The sequence below is a fragment of the Chiroxiphia lanceolata genome, chromosome 6 (genome assembly GCF_009829145.1).
Source record: "Chiroxiphia lanceolata isolate bChiLan1 chromosome 6, bChiLan1.pri, whole genome shotgun sequence".
NCBI lineage: Eukaryota > Metazoa > Chordata > Aves > Passeriformes > Pipridae > Chiroxiphia > Chiroxiphia lanceolata.
This window is the reverse complement of record NC_045642.1, coordinates 55635923-55659235: the sequence shown is the minus strand read 5'-3', so window position 1 is coordinate 55659235 and position 23313 is coordinate 55635923. Positions and strand designations below refer to the sequence as shown.

Here is a 23313-nt window from a genome sequence, read left to right as displayed (position 1 = left end):
GCTTTTTCTCATCAGGGAAAACAAGTATGTGAGTCACAGGTCTTTGTTCTGTAAACTATAAAGTGCTAAGAGATTATAAGTATTATCATCACTATTTATTTTACCCTTTGGTGTTTCGTCTCTTTCCTGATTGATTTATGATGACTACCTCTGTTCCCACTTATATATCTCTTGGGCAAAGAGGCAATGTAATATGACATTTAATACAGTGTACCACAGGCCATCCTCTCTCTTATGAACATTAAAATCACACACATAGCAAAAAGCACTCATAACAATAGATGTATCTTTTATTCACAGATAAAAACTGAAGCAAGCTGTTATAATACATATTTATACAAAGGATTTGAAAAAACCATAAAAAGGAAGATGAATAGAAAATATGATTCGTTATGAAATGTGGTATTACATACACTATTAAACCTTTCCAAAAGTATTTGTTTGGCAACAATTTATCAATAGTTTCCACACTTAAGTGGCCTCCTTCAAAAAAGCACAAATCTCATGCAGCATGTATAAACTTGATCCTGAGGGTTTGCCTTCCTTAGAAAAACTGTAAAAAGATATACTATTTGTCTTAAAAGTTCAAAATGCAAATGCTATATTTATAGTCAAAACTATATAAAAATATGGACCTAACTTAACATTTACAAAAACTTTTTGCTCCTTTTTTTTGTTTGTTTTATGGTTTTGGTAATAAACATAATTCTCAATTCCTGCAGTCAGAGAGGAAAAAAGAAAACCAAAACAAACCACAGTGCCCTCTGTAGATTTCCTAACATTAAGTTTACAACTCCAAAAAGACCAGGTCTGTGAAAATTGAGGTTAGTAACCAAGGAAGTAGGTAAGCAGTTAATATATATCTATATATGTATATATAAAATGGAAAACAAACATTTATTTTGATCTGAAAAAGTAATAATACAAAACCTGAAGGTAAAACAATCATCTCAAAATGCCATAATACTCCTTTTCAATAGATAAATGTTCATAAAAATATCTTGAACCCTAACCAAGAAAACAATTATAATACAATTTTAATTCTGCTACATAAAACAGCTTTTCTATGAAACAAGAAGGCAAGTTCAGGTATGAAAACATAATTTACTTATTGCTTTTGCTACAATGTTGTTTGTTTTTTACATATAGTCATAAATACACTATACAGTATAAAATATTTCATAGGAATACATTTTGTGGTCTGCTTAGGTTTGCTGGCTTTAATTGTAGCACCAAATACAAAAATGAAAAATCAAATTAACTTTAAAGGCACTTCCATTGTATGCTTGTTTGTTAATTAACATCATGGTTTGTACTAAATTTTTTCACTTCCCTCTGGTAGAAGCAATATTTGATCCTACTTTTATCTTTGTACAGCTCAGGTCACATTGAGGCACCAAATGATTTATGAACATTACCATCCCTCAGCTGTTTCTTTCTCTTACGACATTCATTGTTGCTTTTTAGTCTTCACCTTTCCTCCTTCACTTTCCAGCTACTTTATCTCTTTACTTCTTCATGTCGGACGACCCAGCTTCACTTCCTTCAGTCCCTTGAAAAACCTCTCTTCAAACCTCCACTTCCCTTACTCCATCTTGCACATCTGTTATTCCAATATCAAAACACGTCACTATCATGATATGTGACTTGCACAGATTAACACACTGCTCCAGTTCTTCTGTCACTTGTTCCAGTGCCTCCAGGTACTCCTGTGACTCCTTGTCAAGATCAGGATCCACCTCAACTGCCAGACAAAAAAATTACTGAGTAAGAGAAACAGCTTATCATAAAACATTATTCTATCACAAGGGAGACAATAATGTAAAGTAAAATTTAATTTTTCTTAAACTCAGATTTATTTTCCCCACTTTGTTCAGCAGATGCAAAACTCCACCTTGAGACTCCAGTTAAACAGAGCACTCAGTCTGTGAACAAATCTCATGTCTCAGTTTCCCAGCTATAACATGGACATATAAATATTTAATATTAACAAGCATCACAGTGTGTCTCTGCACCACCTTGACGTTCTCTTCTGGTTGGTTTGGAGGGTGGTTTTTTTTTTTTCAAATCCCATATTAAAGAAACACAGACTGAGTCACAGATTATTTTAGGGTTCGATTCAGCAAAATATCTTATCAGGTGCTCAGGTTTTTCAGTGGGACTGTTGACATGTTGAAAATCTGTTAGATGCTGATCGTACCCACTTTTGCAAAATACTTACAGTCTTCTTTCCACTTATTTGGATCCATCATCAACCTGCACTTTGTCTCTTCCAACTCTTCCTTCAAAAATTCATGCTTTGCCTTTATTTCTCTGATTCGCTGCTGGCGCCTTTCTAGTATCTTCAGCTTGGTGTGGAAATACATCAGACCCTTTTAAGACACAGAAAAGACCATTCCATGAATTTTCCTGTTGTGGGCTGACTTTCAACAGTCTGACACAAGCTTATTACTTGTAAGAGTTAGCAGGTGGATTGTTTTGGTTGGTTGTGGGGTTGGTGTGGTTTTTATCTTTTTGGAGGGTCTTTTTATTTGAAATTTACATTAATAGATTCTAATGCAGAGGATCAGCAAGCTACATCACTTGAGCATTTGTTCACTTCTCTGAATTGGCAAACATCTCTTAATACATTCTGAAATTACTACTGATTGTAGATAAATATTTTTTCCAGAAGTGAAAATTATAAACACAGTCTAATGATAATGTTAGAGTTACAGTTAATACTAAAACAGATGAATTCTTATTTTCTTAAAAGCATTCCTACCTTCTCAACATCCTGGAAAGGCTATTATGAAAGAAATGGGAAAAAGGCATCAGTAGAACATAGAATTCTGGTCTCCATAATAGAATTAGCTGAAGTGTTTTCCAATTAGAAGTAAATTAAACTCAGTGTATCCCTGATCTAATAGAATTCTGTCATCTACATAAAGAGTTAATGACCCTATCGTTGAGGGAGCCTGTAAGGTTTCATCAGTCAGGCTAAGATTATGAAGTCTTCTCATAATGTGTTCATTGGTAACTTCCATTTACACCATCAGTCATGTTAGACACAATTAATTTTAGACAGTAATCATTTTCATTTTCTGTGTTAAGAGTACCCCAACATATGAATTGTAAAATTAATAATTATAGTACTTTAATTGCAATCAATTTCCTGAGCACCATTCCAGCATTCAAGCAAGGACTCTGTCTGTATATTGTAATTTAACTTGTCTACAGTTGTTGTAAAATATGTGCTGACCTCAGTTTCCTCTTGTCTGTGCCGCTGTAATCGTTCCACATCATCAATCTCATAAACTTTAATTTCAAATGGCTCTTTTAAAGTGCCTGGCAAAGGTGGCAGATCAACCCACTGGCCAGTGACACTGGGTTTTCTTCCTAGGGAGGCAGCATCTGGCAACGGAGCAGGAATCAGTCTACGACGCTGGAGACCTAAAATACAGAAAACAAGCATTCCTCAGACTTTAAGAGACTTAACACACTGCAGAATGTACTGCAGTCAATTAAAGAAAGATCTAGGTTCTCAGAATACTCAGGAAGAAATGCTTTTCTTGATCTTTTAGTAAAATATCCTCAGGCTGCTAATTGAATTACTGCCTTGACAAAGTATGTCTCACTTGGTTCACAGATGGGAGTAACAGCAGTTCCTCTCCCAAAGCAGATGTCTGAACACCAGTTCTTTATTCTCTCCTCACGAAAATATTTTGTCTGAATTGATTTTTCTTTGGTGCACTACAGTGGTATTCATTACCTTGCAAAGGCAATGAGATGGTGAGTAATCCAATACTGATATTGGCAGATGTATCTGGAAATCTCCTCCTCCTCCAGTTAAAGCCAAGCAAGGCTAAGATCCCTCTCATTGTACTAGCTCTTTGCAAAGACCAAACAGTTCCCCCCAGAACTACTAATGATATTTTAGAGTGCTAAATACCACCAGTTATCAGTGACTTTGTGGGACTGAGAGGCATTCAGAAGGCATCAACCAACCAATCTGCAAATTCAGCCACCTCTAACATTGAGATGTGACCCCATGGTAGCAGCACTCAGAAGACCAGTGCATGACAAAACTCACCACTTCTGGCAGCCCTCAATAGGGGTGCTCCCAGATCTACCAAGAAACATCACACCAAGAAACATGATGTGTCTGCTAGGGATCAAGTTTCAAGAAGCAGAGACTGAGTTATGTCCTTCAAAAATGCTGATACTTTTGATTACAAGAGTTAGCACTTTGGTGTCCAGCATTTTTTTGTGATTATAAGTCTCTCTTCATTCTGTAAAAGGCTGATCTTTACAGTATATGTGCCAAGGATGAGAACATGCACAGAGCTGGTCAGGCCACACTAACAAGGTTGCAGTCCAATCCCTAGGTAAGGGAGGGCTGAAAGCCACCAGAAACAAGCTGAAACGACACAGTAGCAGTAAGTATAAGCAGTTTTTGGGTGACTAGTGACAATAAATTTAGTACTTAAGTTCTTCCTCTTAATTAAAAAATTAACTAAGGGGTAAGGCATCTTACTTCTGCTCTTACAAAATGGAGCATACCTACAGAAGAGACAGCACTGCTCAGAGTACAGTGCTGCCAAAATAACTTCTGGACTGAGACGTCTGCAGGAGAGGTAAGTGCAAGTTAAGGCTGTCAGGTAAGCCCTGTCATGAACTTCAACATGAAAAGAAGACAAAATTCCAGCAGGTACTCCCAAAGCAACACAAAGCCACTGATACTTGAAGACCTACCTGCTTTATACACTCTTAAGAAAAACATCCCTCATTCTTAATTTCATCCTTGCTAATTTCTAAATAACAAGAACAAAACAGGAATGATTTCAAAAGGGGAAGACTTGATTCTACTTCTACAACACCTGTTCACCATTCTCACACACTAATCCTTTTAGCCTGAAACACCACTATCATCCTGTCACATGAAACCACAGACTGTAACTCTGACCCTGTAACCACTTTGGTCCTCTGAAGAGGACAAACAGATAAAACCAAACACATGCAATAAGCCAGAAAACTTCATATCCTTCCACTGTACAAGCCACGGTCATCATCATTTCTCCAAGGATGAGGTTAAAGGATAAGGGAACAAGGTTTTCAGTGACATATATGGGAGTAGGATCTGTCCTTAAATCCAGAGACTGCAGGACTCCAACACAGTTTGGAGCAACAGAAGCTACTCCAAGAACCTCTGATAATGTGCAAAGATTACAATTATTTTAGGATAATAAAGGGTCTGAAGCAAACATTTCTCATAAGAAATATTTGATGTACATCCTAGCAAACCTCATTTCATGTATAAAACACATACTTTCTTGAAGTCTACAGCACTCCAAAAAAAGTAATACATAATTTACTGATATAGAGCAATTACAGTTGGAAAAAGAAATAGTTTGTCATTTTTAAAGACCTTATAAGCATTTCCTGGGGCAAAAACAAATACAAATCCATCAGTGGGTAATGCCTTCTCAATATGTGTGCAACTCATACAGCTGTTAATATTGATTTGCTGGAAAGTTTTAAGAGGTTGATATGCTATGGAAAGAGAACTGCGGCAAACGTTGCACTAAGTTTCCAGAATGATTTATCACCTGATGAAGCAATTCAGTAGCCTTGACCAGAAAGCACCATGAGATCTACATCAGCTTCACTCATTTGGTTTTACTGGCAGAACTGAGCATCATGGGTACCTACAGGGATTGCAATAATCACAGCTTTCCAACAAAAAGTTCAGATTCAGTGCATTGCTGATATTAGTTCTATTATGTTTCCTACAGTCAGTATGCTCAGGTTGCTGAAGGAGGCTGTTGATTATCAGCTACAGATTCTCTGCAATACCATAGGACCTCAACTTAGATCAGTAAAAATGAATACTGTAACAGCAGTTATATGAGCCTGATTTTGAAGATGGCTACAAATACATTTGACTACAAAAGCACTTACATGAGCACCACCTGCAAAAGCAATAAGGAAAGGCACCAGAGAGAAGGAAAGGGGACCTGGCTTTCAAACGCCCACCTTTGCAAGCTGTGGTCAGACACAGAAAGTGAGCCAGAGTAGCCTCTTCCCAGCTACTGTCAGTAGTTTCCTACTGCTCAGTCAGTTTCCTACTGCTTACAGTGTCCACACATACACACTAAAATTTCTTTATATAACTACTATTATCATGCAGTACAATAATTTTACAATTAGCTGGTAGCATTAACCTAAGAGTCACTGCATCTTATGTACACACCCTAATGCTCTGCCTCCTAAGCCTTATCTTTAGGTAATCTAATGCACATTCAGCAGTCCTCATTAATTCACAAACACTCTTCTCCCCTCCAGGCCTTTCCTTTGTTTCCAAACTACAGTCCCAGCCCTCTCACTGACATTCCCTCACAGATGCCTAGCAGCAGAGCTCCTCCTTTCCTCACTGCCCTGCTTTCACCAGTCTTCCAGGATCACTTACTTGATCCTCACAAAAACTCATCAGCACTCACCCAGCACCCTCACTTTTACCAACACACCCATAACACCCTCCTGTTTTGGGCCACCCTGGTGCTGTGCTCACTGCCGACCCTGCCAAGGGAGGAAGGAATATCCCCCATCTGCCGGGGGCCATCTGCTGCCTCCTCCCTTGTAGGGAGGCTGCCGGCACCCCGGGGCACCCTGCACCTCTCCTGCCCTCTCCACCACAGCACCTGTCTCACACCTGCAGCTTTGAAGTGAAATAAATGACAAGTAGCTGCTGTCACAGCAATACACATGCACACACAGGCACACGTAGTGAGTCCACCTCCCTGCTTTGAGACCCCTCCAAACCTCCTCTCCTTCTCTGTCAGAGATGCCGTGAAATGCCTCCATCCCCAGGGATGCAGCGGAGCACCAGTGGACACACCTGGACACCTGCCCCGTAATTTCTTACCTGTTGATCGTTTCTTGGGGGATTTAAGGCTCCTCATCCGACCCGGCGATGACATCCCGCTCTCGCTCATGGAGTCGTGTGCCGAGGAGGCGCTGCCAGTGGCCTCACTGTCCCGAATCATGCTCTCGTAGCCGCTGCTGCCCCCACTGTGGTAGAACAGAGCTGTCCTCCCCATGGCTGGGGGCAGCTCCCCGCTCAGGACACTGCTGTTGTCACTGCCGTGCCCACTGCTGTAGCGCTGTGGCCGCCGCGGTGCTGTGATCTTGCTGTATGGGGATGGCAGAACCGGGATTTGTGACTTCTCATCGCTGAGGTTAATGCCACTGTCATTGCCACTGTCGGAGTCGGTGGAGCCTCGGAAGTGGCCTGCCTTGGCAGAGCCACCTGACACCAGCTCATTCACACGGCTGTTGGCTGCCCTCATGGCCTGCTTGGTGCCCATGATGGTCCCTCGGCCAGGTTTGCCGCTGACAGGCTGCACAGAACGGGGGGCTGCCTTCCCACCAGGGGCCATGCCAGAGCTCTTCCCTGCAGGCTGTGCCAGGGACTTCACAGAGGAGCTGAGAGATTTTGACCCGCTGGCAGAGAGGCCCCGGTTTTTATTCCCATTGGCTGGCACCTTCTGGTTAGCTGCGGGTTTTGCCTGGCTGTTTTTACCCGGTGCAGGGGCAGTGAAGGGCAGTGGTAAACCCACACTGGAAGCAGCAGGGGGGACCCCCAGCCTGGGGACGGAGCGCCCTGCCCGGCTGTTGCCCATGCTCCCACTCTCCCTCACCACACTTGCTTTGGATCCAACCGACGTCAGGCTGTCGCACCTCTCCAGAGACATGTGGCTCCCGTATCGGTGCACAGCTTCACTCTTTGATGTCTTCGCCTTTAAGCTGGACGTCATCTTGGGCAAAGAGTGGTCACCCTTCAGGTTCATCTTGCTGCTGGCACTTTCGCTAAAGTAAGACCCAGCTTTGAACCGTAAATCTGCTTCATCTTCAGTCTTTGGCGTGGGAGCTCTGGCAAAGTCCAGGCCAGAGGCTTTCCCCCCACCATTACCCAGACCAACAGGTTTCTGCTCCAGGCTCGACTTGCGTACAGGAGGCATTGGAGGTGTTGGCCCACCTGGTCTGGGCAACATGGTTGATTTCTGTGGTGCATTCTTCTTTCCCAGTGATGATTTCAAGCTGCCAGTGGCCAAGGGAGCATCCAAATTCCCTCGGGTCACAGATTCTGGCAAAGTACTGTTAGCATGCGACACCGGCATCACTCCAAGTGTGGTGGCTCCTCTCTTCAGCTGCGGTATCTTCATCACAACTTCTGACTTCTTTGCAGCTCCACTGGAAGATTTGCAGGCCATTTCGCAGCCATCCACAACCCTCTGCGAGCAGGCAAGCATAGTCTGCGACTTCGCTGGCCTGGATGCTGTGCCAAAATACTGGGCAGCCTTTTCTGGCTGCTTCTCAGTACCAAACGTGTGAGATTTTGGAGACAGCAGTGAGTCTGCAGGTTTTGCTTCCAGCTGATAATCGGTGCGTAACAGCCAAGGATCTCCAAATATGCCATGTGGATTCTGCAGCTCTTTATAGCTGAGGACAGTATTATTCTGGATTGGAGAAGAGGTAGTTTTTGTTTTCCTAGGAAGACTAGAATGTATTGTTTCTATCACAGGTGTATCACGAGAATTACTAAATTTAATTTTTACGGGCTGATCAGTGACACAAAAAGCACTTTTTATCTGAGATGCTTTGGTAGTTTCAGAGGTTTGAGGGCTTTTGCTGATGCCTGAGGACAGCTTGCTGGAACTCAAGCTCTCACTCTCCAGTTCAGAGAAGCAAAATCCACTGTCGTTCAGAGCGCTTTTCAGGGGGACACATAAATGGGATGAATCCAAGTTGAAGGGTTCCTCGGACTTATTACAGCTGTAAGATGACTGTGCGACAAAACTGTCACTAGACTGAGCTCCATCACTTTCAACTGTACAAATGCTGACTTCACTAAGCCATGAACTGATGGAGGAACGTCTGCTGCTGGTAAAGGGATCCTTAGCAAAGGGCACAACAATATCAATATTTACACCAGTAGAAGTCTCCTGTGAGGTATAAGCATCAAACTCATCATTTATGCTGCTGATAATACTGACCGGCCTCGAACCCGATGCAAGGGCTTGAAGGGAACAGTCACTGTTAAAGCTAATGATACTGGAAGGTCTTCCATTATCCATAATTCCACTAATAGACAGCTCTTCCACCACTGTGAAAACAAGCTCATCCTCTCCATTCAGCTCAACAGGCTGCTGCAAAGTCACTGTGGTGGTCAGTATATCCCGATCAAAACACTTTCCTCTGAACGCTGACCTGAAGCTGTGTACCTCTATCGCACCTGACTGATTCTGGGTGTTGCTACCAACCAGGAATGTGCTTCCTACAGGGTTTTGCTCAGGGTTGTTTCCCATCTGTTTGCTCATTCCCACGGGAGGAGTCCGAACTGCATTGCTATTGTCCAGCTCCAAATTCTCAGCTTTGGAGCCCAGTGAGTGCTCTCTCTGCTGTGGAGGGGGAGGTGCTGGGCTTGGCAAGGGTCTCTTCATGTACGAGGACTTTTCCTTAATGACACATTCAGCTGGGGCCTTATTCTGCTCTGGATTCCTTGAAGGGCTACACCTTGAGGACTGCAGGGATTCAGTGATTGTCTCTCTCTCTCCCTCCAGTTTGGAGTCTATTATTTTGTTGTCAGCTCTGCTCTGCAGCTTGGAAACCTCTGCTTTCAAGTGAGGTGTGCTATTTTCTTGACAGTTGCCATTGCCACCCCTTGGTACAACAGCCTGGAAAGGAAGATTATGTCCTTTCTTGGGAGATGCAGCTTCTTGTGGAATTGCTTTCTTAAATCCTCCAGAAGGAGAGGATATTTTTTCCTTTATCAGCTTAGACTGGACATTTTCCGTACCTCCAGGAACAGGACTACAACTGGACCCAACAGAGATTTCTCCACAAGCAAATTTCATGGGCTCCTCACTTCCATCAATGCACTCTAACCTTTCTTGCAGTTCAGCAAAAGTGTTGCATTTAAAATGGTCCTTGTCAGAACTCCTACCAATAGTGGAATTGTCTTTATTTCTTTTCTTATTTAGGGATGGGATTATGGGAACAAACTCTGGAGGACCTTCATTATCCGTCAATTCCCTGTCGGACAAAGCTGCCCCATTGGGACCAACATATATGACAGTATCACAAGACTGTTCACTGCTGGAGGAATAATCAGGATCACTGGATATATTCAGGACAGGAAGGTCAGGGTCAAGGGCAACAGTTCGTGGGTGGAATGGTCGCAAATGGGGCGGTCTCCGGACATGTCCTTCTTCACATGAACTCTCTCCTCCAGAGGAGCTGGATGCATACTGCAAATGATCAACACAGGAAAAGTTATTAATATTAATTGATAAATAAGGATATATATGTACATGTAATTGATCAAAAGGTCAAGTTTGCTATATACTTCATGCTTTGTATATACTATCACCACTACATCTAGTGGGAAAATAAAATTAGAGTGGAGGGTGAATTAAAATAACAAGGTCATGCTACATAGATTTTACTGTATTAGGAGTAATATAACAATCACACCTTTTCAGATAATTTCCATTAAATATTATGCATTGTCTTTCTCCCCAACAGTTTTCTGTTCCTTCCTTATTGGTTTTCAATTAATACAAATAGAAGCTTTTGAAATAGTTCCACATGTAGGCAAAGGAAGAATACGTGTTTGAAACAAAAAGAAGGGAATTTCAGGATTAAGGATTGGGGGCAGGATGATGGCTCAGTGCCAAGTCATTTGTCAGTTCCTCTCCTGAGCTTTTATGCATTTTGTATTACTTCTTACCATCAAGAAACCCCATGTTCCCCTACCGAGAGGTTAGGAAAACTCATTTTCAAATGAATTAATTTCTGCTTGTTTGTGAACCAACCTTGGATTTCTTCTTTCTCATTCGGTGGATTCGCGATGCAAGCTGAACGGTGGTGAGAGTTTCTGCATAATTGGCTGGGGAGTCAGAAATATGTGCAATCATAGTAGTTCTGCAGTTGATGTTCCCAAGTGATTCCCTCAACAACATAGTCAACTTGTTGTCCCTGTGCAACAAATGAGAATGCTAGAGTGACCTAAAGAAATCACAGTCTTGTTCTGCAGAATTTTACACCACAAACCATGCTTTCGCTTTCATAGGATACATGCATGTACACTACATGTAGATAAGAAATATGTTCCTATTATTAACTGCACTTCAAATGTGCCTAAATATACACATACGAAGACACTAATATTTTAATTTATCTGCCTGTGCATTTACAGTATGATAAGTCATTTTCTTTGTTACTTAGAAAATTGTAAAACAACTGACTGATAACTGTTAGTTCAGGTTTAGCTCATATTACCCAAAACAGCTCATGAGTGCTGTATTTTTAGCTGAACAGACTTAGTACCAGGATAGTTGCACTCTGTGAACTCTATGCAAACGATTTTGATAACAAGAAAAAACTAGGTCAAGAGAAACGTTAAGAAATTTCTAAACAAATACAACAATGTTAGATACCAGAAATATATTGTGTCACCCCAACCAATCTACTTTCCGTTCTACCACCTATGGTCTGCTCTGACATAGCAAAGAGAAGCAGAAGGCTTTTCTGGTGATGCAAATCCTCCACTGTGGACAGTAAAGCTGACAAGAGAGGTGACATTTTGTCCTCCACTGATCTCTAAGCCACCTCTCCCCAGGGCTCCCCGGAGTCCTACACCCCCCTGAGATGGTCCAACATGTGGGAACTACTGTCATGTGTGCTCATTAAACCTCGGTAGGCGACAAAGTTGAGGATCTGCCCTTCCCTACTCTAACCCATCCATCTTCCATTCCATACACAAACCTAGCAACTAGCCCGAGGAAAATATCTTTCTGCCTAATACAGAAAGAAACAACACCTGTTTGAGATATATCACTAGATAAATATGTGAAATGACATGATTGATAACAATAGCACAAAGTTATAATGCATGAAGACAAGCAGCAATTAAATTTAAGGACTGAAGGCCAAGTTCTGGTAAGGGTATCACCAGTGTGGCTGTTGTCTTTCAGCTGGGCTCTGCACAGGTGTGTTTGACACAAAATTATTGTCAAGTACACTCCACAAAGGAACACACTTAAGTGTTCACTTCTGCTAAACAAATGTTCAACGTGGTGGTCTTCTTTTTTTTTAACTGAAAAGATGTATCATTCAAAAAGACAAATAGAAATAACAACCTTTGATGACCATACTTGACAAACTCTCAAATATTTTCTGAAATTTCAATACAAGCTTTATGTTTGGAAAAAGAAGAGGAAATCCTATGAAATTTTGGTTAAATTGTTCACTGATGTCCAGCTGGCTGAGATCAGGCGCAATTCCAAATCCAGGAAACAAAGAAGAGATAGAAAGAAAACATCCTGGCCATTTTCCCTCTGCTTTTTTCAACAACCAAATTATCCCAAACATTTCACTCAACTTCAGTATGTACCAATATGAATTTAATTTTTGACTATGTAACTAAGAATTTCATTTTACATTGTAACATTTAGAAACTTGTGTGTATGTATATATGGACAAGTAGATGAATAGATACATGTATCTGTAATATAGAAATTACCTTAAAAGAGGACAGATCCCTCTCTGACAGAATTTCCTTTAATTTGATCTTAGGTGAAGAGTAAGTTCTTATTGCAATTCATTTCTCAGGTAATACCAGCCACAAATTTAAGCTAATGCAGACAAGAATTCACTTACTTGTATGGCACATGCTTAGCACCATTAATTAAGGCCAAAATTACATTGCCCAGGGCAGAGAGAGACAGACACAGAGAGCCTCCTCCATCTCGGCTCTTGCTCAGCACTTTTTCACAGCTCCCCAGATCAATGAGATGCAAACGACTGCGTCCTCCAGACACTAAAACAAAAAGGGGAAAAACAGTTGTACATCACGTTCTTGCATGGACTCAAGCCAAACCTGGTATTCAAGATGCATTCAAATGAGGAAAATAATGAATACAGCATGTGATAATGACCAAATTAAATATTAATTGTGAGGAAACCAGCTACTGGCCACAGCTACAAAAGTTAAAGGTGACTCAACTGGCTTGAGAGTTCACTTCTTTTTTTTTTAAGTTTATTGCAAATTATTATTAAAACTAATCCAAGACCACATAATTTGAAAATAAACAATATGGCAAGAAGATTCATACTTCCTCCTTTGCCACTCTTCTCCATGCGATACTGGTATATGTGAAGAGTAAAGAGCATATGTGAATTCCTCCTATCCTCTTCCTCGCATTCAGGCTTGCTGGTGCTTCTGGCAGCAATTGCAGCATCAAGAAAAAAGGCAGCTTTCTCTGCTGTCGGGGCCCTTAGCTCACTTTGGTTTTGAAGCTTGAATATAAACAAGAAAATGACTAATTAGCACAGGCGCATTTTTTTTATTATTCTTTTGCTGAACTGGCTAAATCTCCAGGGCACTAAAAGAAACAAATATGTACACCATGGGAGAAGGGTTCATAAATTAAAAGCAATAAATTTTTTTTACTGTCTTAAAAGTTGTCATAATTGTTGTCAGATAACAGGAGATAAAAAGTAGAAGAAAGTCAGGCTCAAAAAAATCTATGCTGTGATATTCATTATACCTGGGTTCCACATATTGGATCTTCTCTCAGATAAACCCCGGGAGATTGGCCATCCTGAAGGCTGCCAGTGGCTACTTCAGCTAACAAATCCTTAAGGTTTTCATCTTTGCCACTGATCTCCACAGCAGATACTCTAATAGAGAAACGAGTTCCAGTTTTTTCTTTACGTTCATTGATTAATTTAAAGAGCCAAGAAATTGCACAGGGGATGATACCAAGGCTTTGTGTGGAGTTATCTTTCCCAATCATGGTAAAAGATTTTCCTAGAATGAAAAGACAAACACGAACATAATTTACGTTTCTTCTACAGGATAGTGTCTCTTCATATTACCACTGTACATTGCATATAATGCCATACAAAGAACAGATGCAAAAATTCAAAGTATGTAATTATTCATTTATTACTATTTATTCAATTAGGTTTGAAATTTTTGTAAGTCAGACCCACAGCAAATTAATGTTAAAGACATCTCTGATCTTTTGATTTTCATCACAACGCACCTACATAAACCTGCTCTTGAATAAGCTAATCTGATGCTACATTTTACCTTTTCAAATTAAAACTTACAGTCACGGTGTAGAAATAAACCATGATAAGTTTGCAAAGCTAATTAAAAAGAAATTCTAATCTATTCATATACTCCAGGTTTATTGTTCCAGGAGCTGACAGCATGTAATTACCAGACTGACATAGTAATTAACTGTAACGAATTTGGGAGCTCACCAAGCTTGACATGACCGAAGCAAAATATGCAACCATCTGCACCATTCACAACAGACTGAATTACTTCTGCTACTGTTCCAGAGCATACCTCAGCCTGAAAGAAAGATTGGAGACAAATAAGTAAAAGACATATACTGCTGTGGCTTTTACTATTCTACTGTAATGAAATGAATGACTCAATATTTTTGAGGCGCAATATTCTCCCCATTTTTGTGGCATCAGTCCTATTGTTTTAGTAACTATGCTATCTTAAAAAAATAATAAAATATGTTACTACAGCCTAAAATAGTTTTCAATTCTATTAAACCTATTCTCTTGGAATATTGATTCTATGACTAATGTAGCAGACTGAATGCTATCCAACCAGGCTTCCTGCTGGTATAATAGCTTAGCCAAGGCTATTCAGTAATACTAGCAACTCCACTGAAATTAAGCTACTGAGGAGCGCTCACGAGAATTAAAAAGACATCCATACTGAAGAAAATGCATTAAGATCCCTGAATAAGATTTCATAGTATCACATTTTCCTTTTCCAAGGGAAACATCATCATCAATAAGGAGAACTTGCTAAAATATTTGAGTGTGTTAAAACCAGTTTATCCACGTCAGTGAAGGTTTCAAATACACCATACGATGATCTATCAAGTACAGCAACTGGGGGCAGGGGAGAGGGCTGGGCTGGTGTAAATATGTAACTACAGTGAAATGATAAGGCTCTGTTTGCAGGTACACGGCAGCAAGTTTGCCTCCAGCAATGACGCCTGCACAGAAGTGGCTGCACTGGCCAGCGTTACCCAGAAACATCACAACAGGCCACCCAACAGCCCCACCACAAGGGACTGAAAAGCCAGCCCAAACCAGGAGTCAACAGCCTGAAGGACTGGTGCCAAAAACAGCAGAGAAGCAGGCTGTGACCAGCCACCTTGCAGCAGAGCTGGCAGCACAAGTGAGGAAAAAAAACTCACTTCCAATTCTGGACTAATGTTGAGATCACTGTTTCATATTTCTTCACAAAGGCCCTGTTTAAACACATGCAGGATCTTAAAAACAGCCTCCAGATGTGATTACCATTGCTCTGGGCACTGCTGTGTGGGGGAAGTTATTCTCCCTTTTTAGTGCTTGGCTAGAACTTTGACTTAATAGATAGTTTCGTATCTATAGTCTGGGACCCAAAAAATTAAGAATGCTAGGAGAAGATCTGAGCTTGTGATTAGGAACTAGACCTTGTCATATTTTCTCAACATTAATAGACTATTTTCACCCTGGATGCTTTGTGGTATTTTTCACCCTAATTTTCTTTCCAGCAGTTCAAACTTGGCATAGTTCATCATACACTGTTGAATTTGTTCTTCTTTTTAAAGTTGTTCTAGGACTTTTTTTTCTGAACCGAAGATTTTTTCCCCCAGAAGGAAACTTCAGGAGAACCTCAAAGACCAGTTGTCTCTCCTGTATAGCGGATTCCAGGTCTGGGGCTACTACTGTACAAATATACTCTTTTATAGGCCAAAAGAAAGGCATACACCACCATCAGCACAACAGTCAAGATAAAGTAATCAGTCCAAACCACAGTATAAACAAACTGGAAAAGGTGAAGAGAATATTAAAGCTCCCTAATTGTTTAAGTACAGCAATCCCAAGGGGTTAGCTTTATCTTTGCTCCTAAAAGCAGCATTTAGTTTAACATTAAGCACATGTTTATTTCTCATTGAAAGCCATGGGGAAGGACTTTATTTCCATGCCATCAAATGGATAGAAACTGAATTTCAAATTGGCTGTCTGTCTTGCTCTAACAAGAGAAAATGCAGGAAGGTAATTTAGTCAGCAAATCCATCTCCCCAGTTATTATTCCTTAATTTTACACCTCAACCAAACTGAAAAATGTAAGAATTTACCTACTTGTCTCTTAATTACCATGTTTTTTTCCAGGCACTAAGGCAACTCATTTAAATAAAGTTCCCCAGAAACAGAAGGAACTCTTCAGGCAATCAAATGCAGTGGCCACGAGAAGACTCAGGAGGTTTACACGAGTGACTCCAGTACCTGTGAAGCATCCTGGGGGAAAACCGCATCAAAGGCAAACATCTTTGGGACAGCAACAACACCTCTTCTGTGACCCGCATTCGAAGGCCCACTTGCTACTGGATCATAAAACGTGATTTGTTTTTTTCGTGGGTCTACCTTTAGGAAGGACATGGATTCAGATGTTTCATGTGCTCCTTGAGAGGAACAAATCCTTACCATCACTTTCACCTGCAAGAATTCAGAAGAAAGCAACAACTTGAGTTCCCAGCTACAGATAAACACATGCAAAACATTCCTCCCAAACCCACTCTTCTTCCCATGATGTGTTTGTTTGTAATGGTTAGGTGTGTCAGAACAGCCATGGGACAAACATAGAGTCAGATTTTCCAGCTTGGGGTCTTCACTGAACTAACTAGCTTTTAAAGGTGCATTTTGTCTCTTCAGTAGATTCTGTTCCAATTTTACTGTTTCAATTTATAAATGTCTGACCTGCAGGTACAATCCACTGTAGGTGTAACACCACGCCAAAGAAAAGAAAATTCTAGTGACCTACCTTTCAAGTACTCAGTGTGACCAAAAGGACATAACACTTTGAAAATCAGTCTGAATAACACAGGGCTCAGACAGTTAGTGCATTTGAAGTAAATCTAGAAACTTTCAATTCCTTGTTCACATTATTCTAATAAAGAGGTGTTTTTCTCATAACTTTCCCAGGCACATGCCTTTATGCTGTCATTGCTAGGCTCTTTAGTGGTTAATTGCAAATTTAATGGAGAAAAAAAGGAAGGAAAAATTTCCCACAAACCATTAAAAAGTCAAAAAGCTTGAAACAAAACCACTCACAAAGTACTTTTCTATTGCAACTCTACAAATGATGATATCCTACACAAAGATTTTTAAAACAATATTTTTAGAAAGCTCAGACATGTTATCTGTGATTTCTGAAGCAGCTTATGGGAGCCAAATGACTGGGTCTGAGGAAAGTTCAGCAACGGCTGCACACCTGCTTCTTTTAAGTTTCCTGGAAATCATATTCTTAATTGAAAAACCTGTGAAATACTGCCTCACACCTACTTACAACCTTTTATCCATATGAAATTATTCCAAGGTCAGTACCAACATGTTTTATACACCTTGTATTGAAGCAAATTACCATTACAGGTGCAACTACAACTCTGAACTGCCCAGCGGATCAAACTTCAGGGAAAAGCAATGCTTGGCCAGAATTACTTTTTCCATGGCCAGTCTGAAATGTTTCAATAACAAGTCGAACGACAATATTATCTCCTTATCCAACTACCAGACAACTCTTTCAGTACCAGTGTTAACCAGGTAGTTTCACTGGATGAAGAGCCTCCATGGCTACCATAGCTGGAACACTTGCAGTCTCTACAGCACCCACCAGGAGTTTGATCTCCTGCAACACTAAACATCCACTCCTGTTAAAGCACTTGCACTTGATTTGGAAGGGAAGTGACAGAGAGGCACCCCTCCACTGCAAATCTACCAGGTGAACCCTCCAGACAGAGCACAGAGTCATCTACTGATGAGTCATCACTTGGCACGGGGGAGGCCACACCTCAAATCCTGTATTCAGTTTTGGGCCTCTCACTTCAAGAAAGACATTTCGGTGCTGGAGCATGTCCAGAGAAGGGCAACACAGCTGGTGAAGGATCTGGAGCACAAGCCTGATGAGGAGCAGCTTAAGGGAGCTGGGAAAAGAAGAGGCTCAGGGGGGACCTTATCGCTCTCTACAGAGAACGATAGGCTGAAAGGCTGTAGCGAGGTGGGGGTTGATCTCTCCTCACAGATAACAAGTGATAGGGCAAGAGGAGATAGCCTCAAGTTGCACCAGGAGAGGTTTAGGCTGAATATTAGGAAAATATTCTTCACCTAAAGGGTTGTCAAGCCCTGGAACAGGCTGCCGAGGTAAGTGGTAGAGACACCATCCCTGGAGGTATTTAAAGGACATGTGGATGTGGCACTTGGGGACATGGCCTAATGGGCTTTGCAGTGCTGGGTTGAGAGTTGGACTTGATCTTAAAGATCCTTTCCAACCTAAACAATTCTATGTTTCTTTGAGTCAGGCTCACTTTCAGCCCTGAGCTGGATACTGCACATGGAAGCCAGGTTCGAAAACTCACATCTCTGATAAAGAATGATTCTCCATTTTATTGCTAAATTTAACCTTATATCTCCCAGAACAATTTAACTCCTACTTACTATGTTTCAATAACATTGCCATTAAAATGGCGTGCACTTATTACACTGACACATTGTGTCTTTGCAAAAAGAATGGACTTCACAGTCAGCACTTCCCCATCACTCCTGGATCCAGAGAAATAAAACCTACTTCAGCAAAGCAAAAAATGGGAAATGCAGGCAGCAAACAGAGGACTTATCTAAACAGCCACCCTCTGGGACTGCCCTTCATACCAGACAAGATGAAAAGATGATGGCATACACACCTGCACCCAGTGTGTGCAGTGAAATGCAGTGCCCAAGCCAGGATGATCTACAGCAGAGAGGTGGGAATAGCAGGAAGCACGATGCTGAACTGTCCCTCCCTTTATCAGCTGGGAAGGGCAGGTAGTTTGAACATTTCATTTAAGTTCTCAACTGTTCCATTTTTCCATGTCCTCCTCTCTATGGAGGCTAACCTGCACACAGGCATCCCTACACAATTATTCAAGCACCCTCACAGAAAATATTTTCCACAAAGCAGCTACAAAAGCTTTTCCCCAACATTTTTTCCAAACAAAGAGGTTAAGAAACAACCAACCATTCCCATAAGCACTGCAGGAGGCTCCACCAAAGGTAGCAGCAAATTCTTCCACCTATTGACTCAAGCAGTCCCCTTATTCAACACTTTCTTTTCTTTCCCCTTTCATGGTAATATGAATATGAAAATACAGTTGCAGAAAACAAGCAAACCTTAGAATAAATAAAACAGCTGCCTCAAAAGCAAAGTGCATCAGAGGTGACACATTCAAGGCTGTTTCCCCATAAAAGCTGCATGAAGCCAGCTTTGTGTATTAGCCTGCTAGCTCAACCTTGACATGCTACCAGGGTGCTCATAGAAATAACCCCCCTTGGGCAAAAAAAAAAAGAAACAAAACCTAAATGTATAAATATATGTAAGTACAAATGCCCACTCCAGGGTCACTTGATTAAAATGAATTTTAAAATATATGCTGTTTTCAGAGCACTTATCTAAACAGTCCTTTCTGTTCTCTCTTCCACCTATTAGATTATAGCAGCCAGAGCTTGGATAAGAGGAAAATTGGTTTGCTCCTTACCTAAACATCAAGTTATCTTCATCAGGGTGTTGCTCCCCCTAAACACAATGATGGCTTCACCCACAAAAAAAACGTGCATGTCAAATTAGCTTTTTAAGACCACCTCTCTGAAGCAGAAAGATTATAAAATACCTTCCCATACTGGATCAGATCCCAAACTTAACAGGTCTCGAGGGCCATCTTCATTTTTACAGTGGAAGGGAGCTTTCAAGACAAATGGGAGCAGGAAGGGAAAATCAGCTTACGGGAGTTCCCCTTTTAATGTATAAAAGCAGATTTGCCAGTAGAAAAACACTGATTACACATTTAGTTTCCCTGCCCACTAAATATATCTATAAGTGGTATCTACCAGAGACTGTAGGGTTATAATGTGTCGCACTTATTCATGATGCTGAGCCAGACTGATTTCACTCAGAAGTAAAGCAGAAGTGCTAATGAAAGTATCAACAAGCATGAAGATTACTCAAACATATCCCTTCACAACAGCAAAAACTAAGAGCAGGCAGATCCCGGGTGCATGCACAAAGTTCTAAGTGCATAAAGGAAAGGTTTGGTGTAATACTATTTATTCTTCTTACACTTCTTGCACGCCTGTGTTTGAGGACCAATATTAAGTGACAGGTTTATATTCTCAGCTCTGAAGTTCATCCCAGTACTCCCCTGGAATGAATACTGCTGGAAAAGGAGTGTACTATAGAGCTAGCATGGTCTTGCCTTGAGGATCAATTTAACTGCAGCTTCTCCTGGGTCTCTTTATCTAGTTCTCATACAAAAGACATGCTCACCTGCAGGGACAGCAACGTGCAGTGCAGGAAATCATCCAGATACAAGGGCTTGCAGGGAGGGGAGGATTCCAGATAACATGTGAACCCATAAATCTGAAAGTAACTTTGGCCCATAGCTAGAGAGCGAATCAGCAATAACTGCGCTCCAATGCTTTTATTCACTTATGAAAATGAATTATTATAATTAAGTGCAATAACAATAATTTCAGGCCCACTCAGGATCACACCCAGCATAGGCAATTATTCGACAACATGTCCAGCTTTGTGTGGTCAACTCCAGCTGCAGTGGTACCAGCTACTGATAATGTTTGTAAAAAGCAAGGAAACACAAGATAAAGAATTTAGAGGAGAATGAACAAAGAAATGGAAGAATAAGACAAGTTGAAAGGAATAAGAACAGGTCTGGTGGGGGGTGGAAAGAGAGCTAAAAGAAATGGGGGAGGAGGGGAGAGAGAAAGAACAGAAAAAAGGAAAGACAATACAGATTTGGTGATTTCAGAAAAGTCATCCCAGGCTATGGGCATCCTGCCCTGACCTCCTCTTACACTCCTTAAGGGGAGCTAAGACAGCACATCCATCCTGTGATGGAAATGACCCTTATTGCTAGAACCGGGTATTATTACTAGCTCCTTTTTTTTCCACCCTTTTGTGTATTTCTTCTTCAATGCAGAGGACAGTGCAGGGTAAGAAATGCAAGTGGAAGTTTATAATCATGAAGGATACAAGACTTTGTACACCAACATTCATACACACATCAAATACTGGATAGAGGCTCTATTTTAATGAGGATGTTGATAGAAAAGGAGGCTAGCTTTATATTTGAGTTCCATTTTTGTGAATAAAACAAACACAAACATCACAATACTTGCAGATTAGTAACATTTTTCTCAGTGCCTGAAGACAACCTAAATCATGCAAACCACTGAAGTATCTCATTAATTAACTGGCTCTGATCTGGTGGGTTTTGTACACTGGGGTTTTACACTCCATTGCTGAACTTTTCCAAACTCATGTTTCTGCAGAAACCAGCAGGTCAGCAGAATTGCTGAAGGAAATCCTATTAAAATCAAAAGTGGTTGGGAAAAGAAGATAGCAAATACATCTTGAATATGTCATTACAAGATAAAGAATTTTTAAAAATAAATAAACAAGGACCTAATTTGGAAAAGCTCTAGAAATTGGTGGCACAAGGTCAGAGACCCCCTCACCCAGCACAACAATGGATGTAATTTTAACCTTCACTGGTAAGGGTGGGAGACACATTCAGAGCAATCAAGGAATTTTTTTTTTTTTAAGTTTATCTGTCTGTCAGCCTAAAGTGGAAGTCAGGGCAAAGAAAGGCAACAAAAGAAAACATCTGCAAGCTAGAATTAATTCCAGCTATGTAAGGGCAAGCCTAATGGCTGGATGCTGAAGCATAAAAAAAAAAAAATCGTACCACCGTTTATGCAAACATAAAGAATTTTAAGGGAGAAAAACTGGCAAAAGGGCACATTTCTGAAAAGAAAAGGGGGGAAAAGAAAAGGCCCATGTGTGGATGACAAGGGCAATGTGGATGATTCTGGGACTAAACCCCAAAAAGTTTTAGAAACATCTGATGAGATCACTAGAAAATCACAGATCTACTCAAATTTCAGTAACCTGTTGGAGTCCTGAGCCAAAGCTCTAGGCCTTGAGATCTTTGACCCTTATTAAAGTAAAATCTAAATGCATATTTAACAATTTTCACCTAAATACTGAAATAACTCAGAAACTGAAGGCTGTACATGCTGGTTGGTACCAGCCCTTCCTGCTCTTGCAGCTCTCCTCCTCCACTGCTACTGGCTGCCCCATTTCACACCTAAGGGTCACGAGGAGAGACCTCCTGCCCCATCACCACATGGCAGTCACTGTTCCCATGCTGTGACCTTCTCCACTGTTGCCAGTCCCATGGGACCCTTTTGTGTGGACTCGTGATTTCCAGATCCTCCCCCGAACATACTGAACGAGCTGGAGCTGAGGAGAACGGGATGAGGGAGTCACAGCAACCAAAATAATGAGTTGACTTCCGGACTCATCAAGACAGTGCAGAACATCAAGCCTGTGTCACTGCCAGAAGGCAGGTCTGGAAAAAGTAAGAGACAGACCAAAAAACTGCGAAACCCAAAATTCAAAGCAACTCTGACAGCAAGACATGAACGTGAGACTGATGGTCAGAGGCAAACTAGCAATTTTATCTAATAAAGCCCATATATTTTGGATATGCTGAATTGAATGGAGCTATCACAAAGCCACATGTCAATGAACACAAAACTCCCCTAAGACCAGTGAGGTATCTGTTGTCCCAGAAGAAATCACATCCAAGGCTGAATTGGTAGAGAAAAGAGAGTCAGTGATAACAGAGAAAATGATCTACACAATTCTACACAATTTTAGACAGAAACATCCAGGAGACTGACAGTCAGGTTCTCACAGATTACTACCCCATAACCAAGAGAGATGGAAAGGCTATAAACCAGAGAAAGGGGAAAGACCATCTCACACTTAAAGAACCATATGATTTGAATTCTGTTCTGTTTTAGACAATTAAAAAAGTATTTTTTATATATATATATATATAGAGAGAGAGAGAGAGAGAGAGAGAGAGATCAAAGTTGTTCATTCATCTCTAAGTGGAGGGTGCCAAATACTCTACACAGTTTAATGAGGGGCAGACATGTAGATGGAAAAGACTCCACTAATTCACTAGGTAATGACTAGACTCCATGGCTTTTGAATGGTGAGGAAATTAAGATCCTGACCCAGCCAAGTATGTTAGCACAGGCATAACTGTAACATATGGTACCTCCTTTGAATTCAATGGATGTGCAGTGTTTATGTTTTTGTAGTGATGTTTTGTTAGCATTTGATGC

General features: G+C 40.9%; 1 protein-coding gene across 1 annotated transcript in view; it reads right to left on the bottom strand.

Moving 5' to 3' along the window:
• Positions 1-272: 272 nt before the first annotated feature.
• The window catches only part of KIF26A (kinesin family member 26A), a 99815-nt gene continuing 76774 nt past the window's right edge, over positions 273-23313 (bottom strand). The window contains exons 6-16 of the mRNA XM_032691870.1: positions 16357-16566; positions 14317-14410; positions 13593-13855; positions 13158-13341; positions 12703-12862; positions 10857-11019; positions 6905-10289; positions 3242-3432; positions 2765-2785; positions 2222-2372; positions 273-1744 (exon numbers count right to left, since the gene is read on the bottom strand). Coding sequence (XP_032547761.1) covers positions 1569-1744; positions 2222-2372; positions 2765-2785; positions 3242-3432; positions 6905-10289; positions 10857-11019; positions 12703-12862; positions 13158-13341; positions 13593-13855; positions 14317-14410; positions 16357-16566 — 4998 coding nt within the window. The 3' untranslated portion in view covers positions 273-1568. The remainder of the gene's footprint in view (positions 1745-2221; positions 2373-2764; positions 2786-3241; positions 3433-6904; positions 10290-10856; positions 11020-12702; positions 12863-13157; positions 13342-13592; positions 13856-14316; positions 14411-16356; positions 16567-23313) is intronic.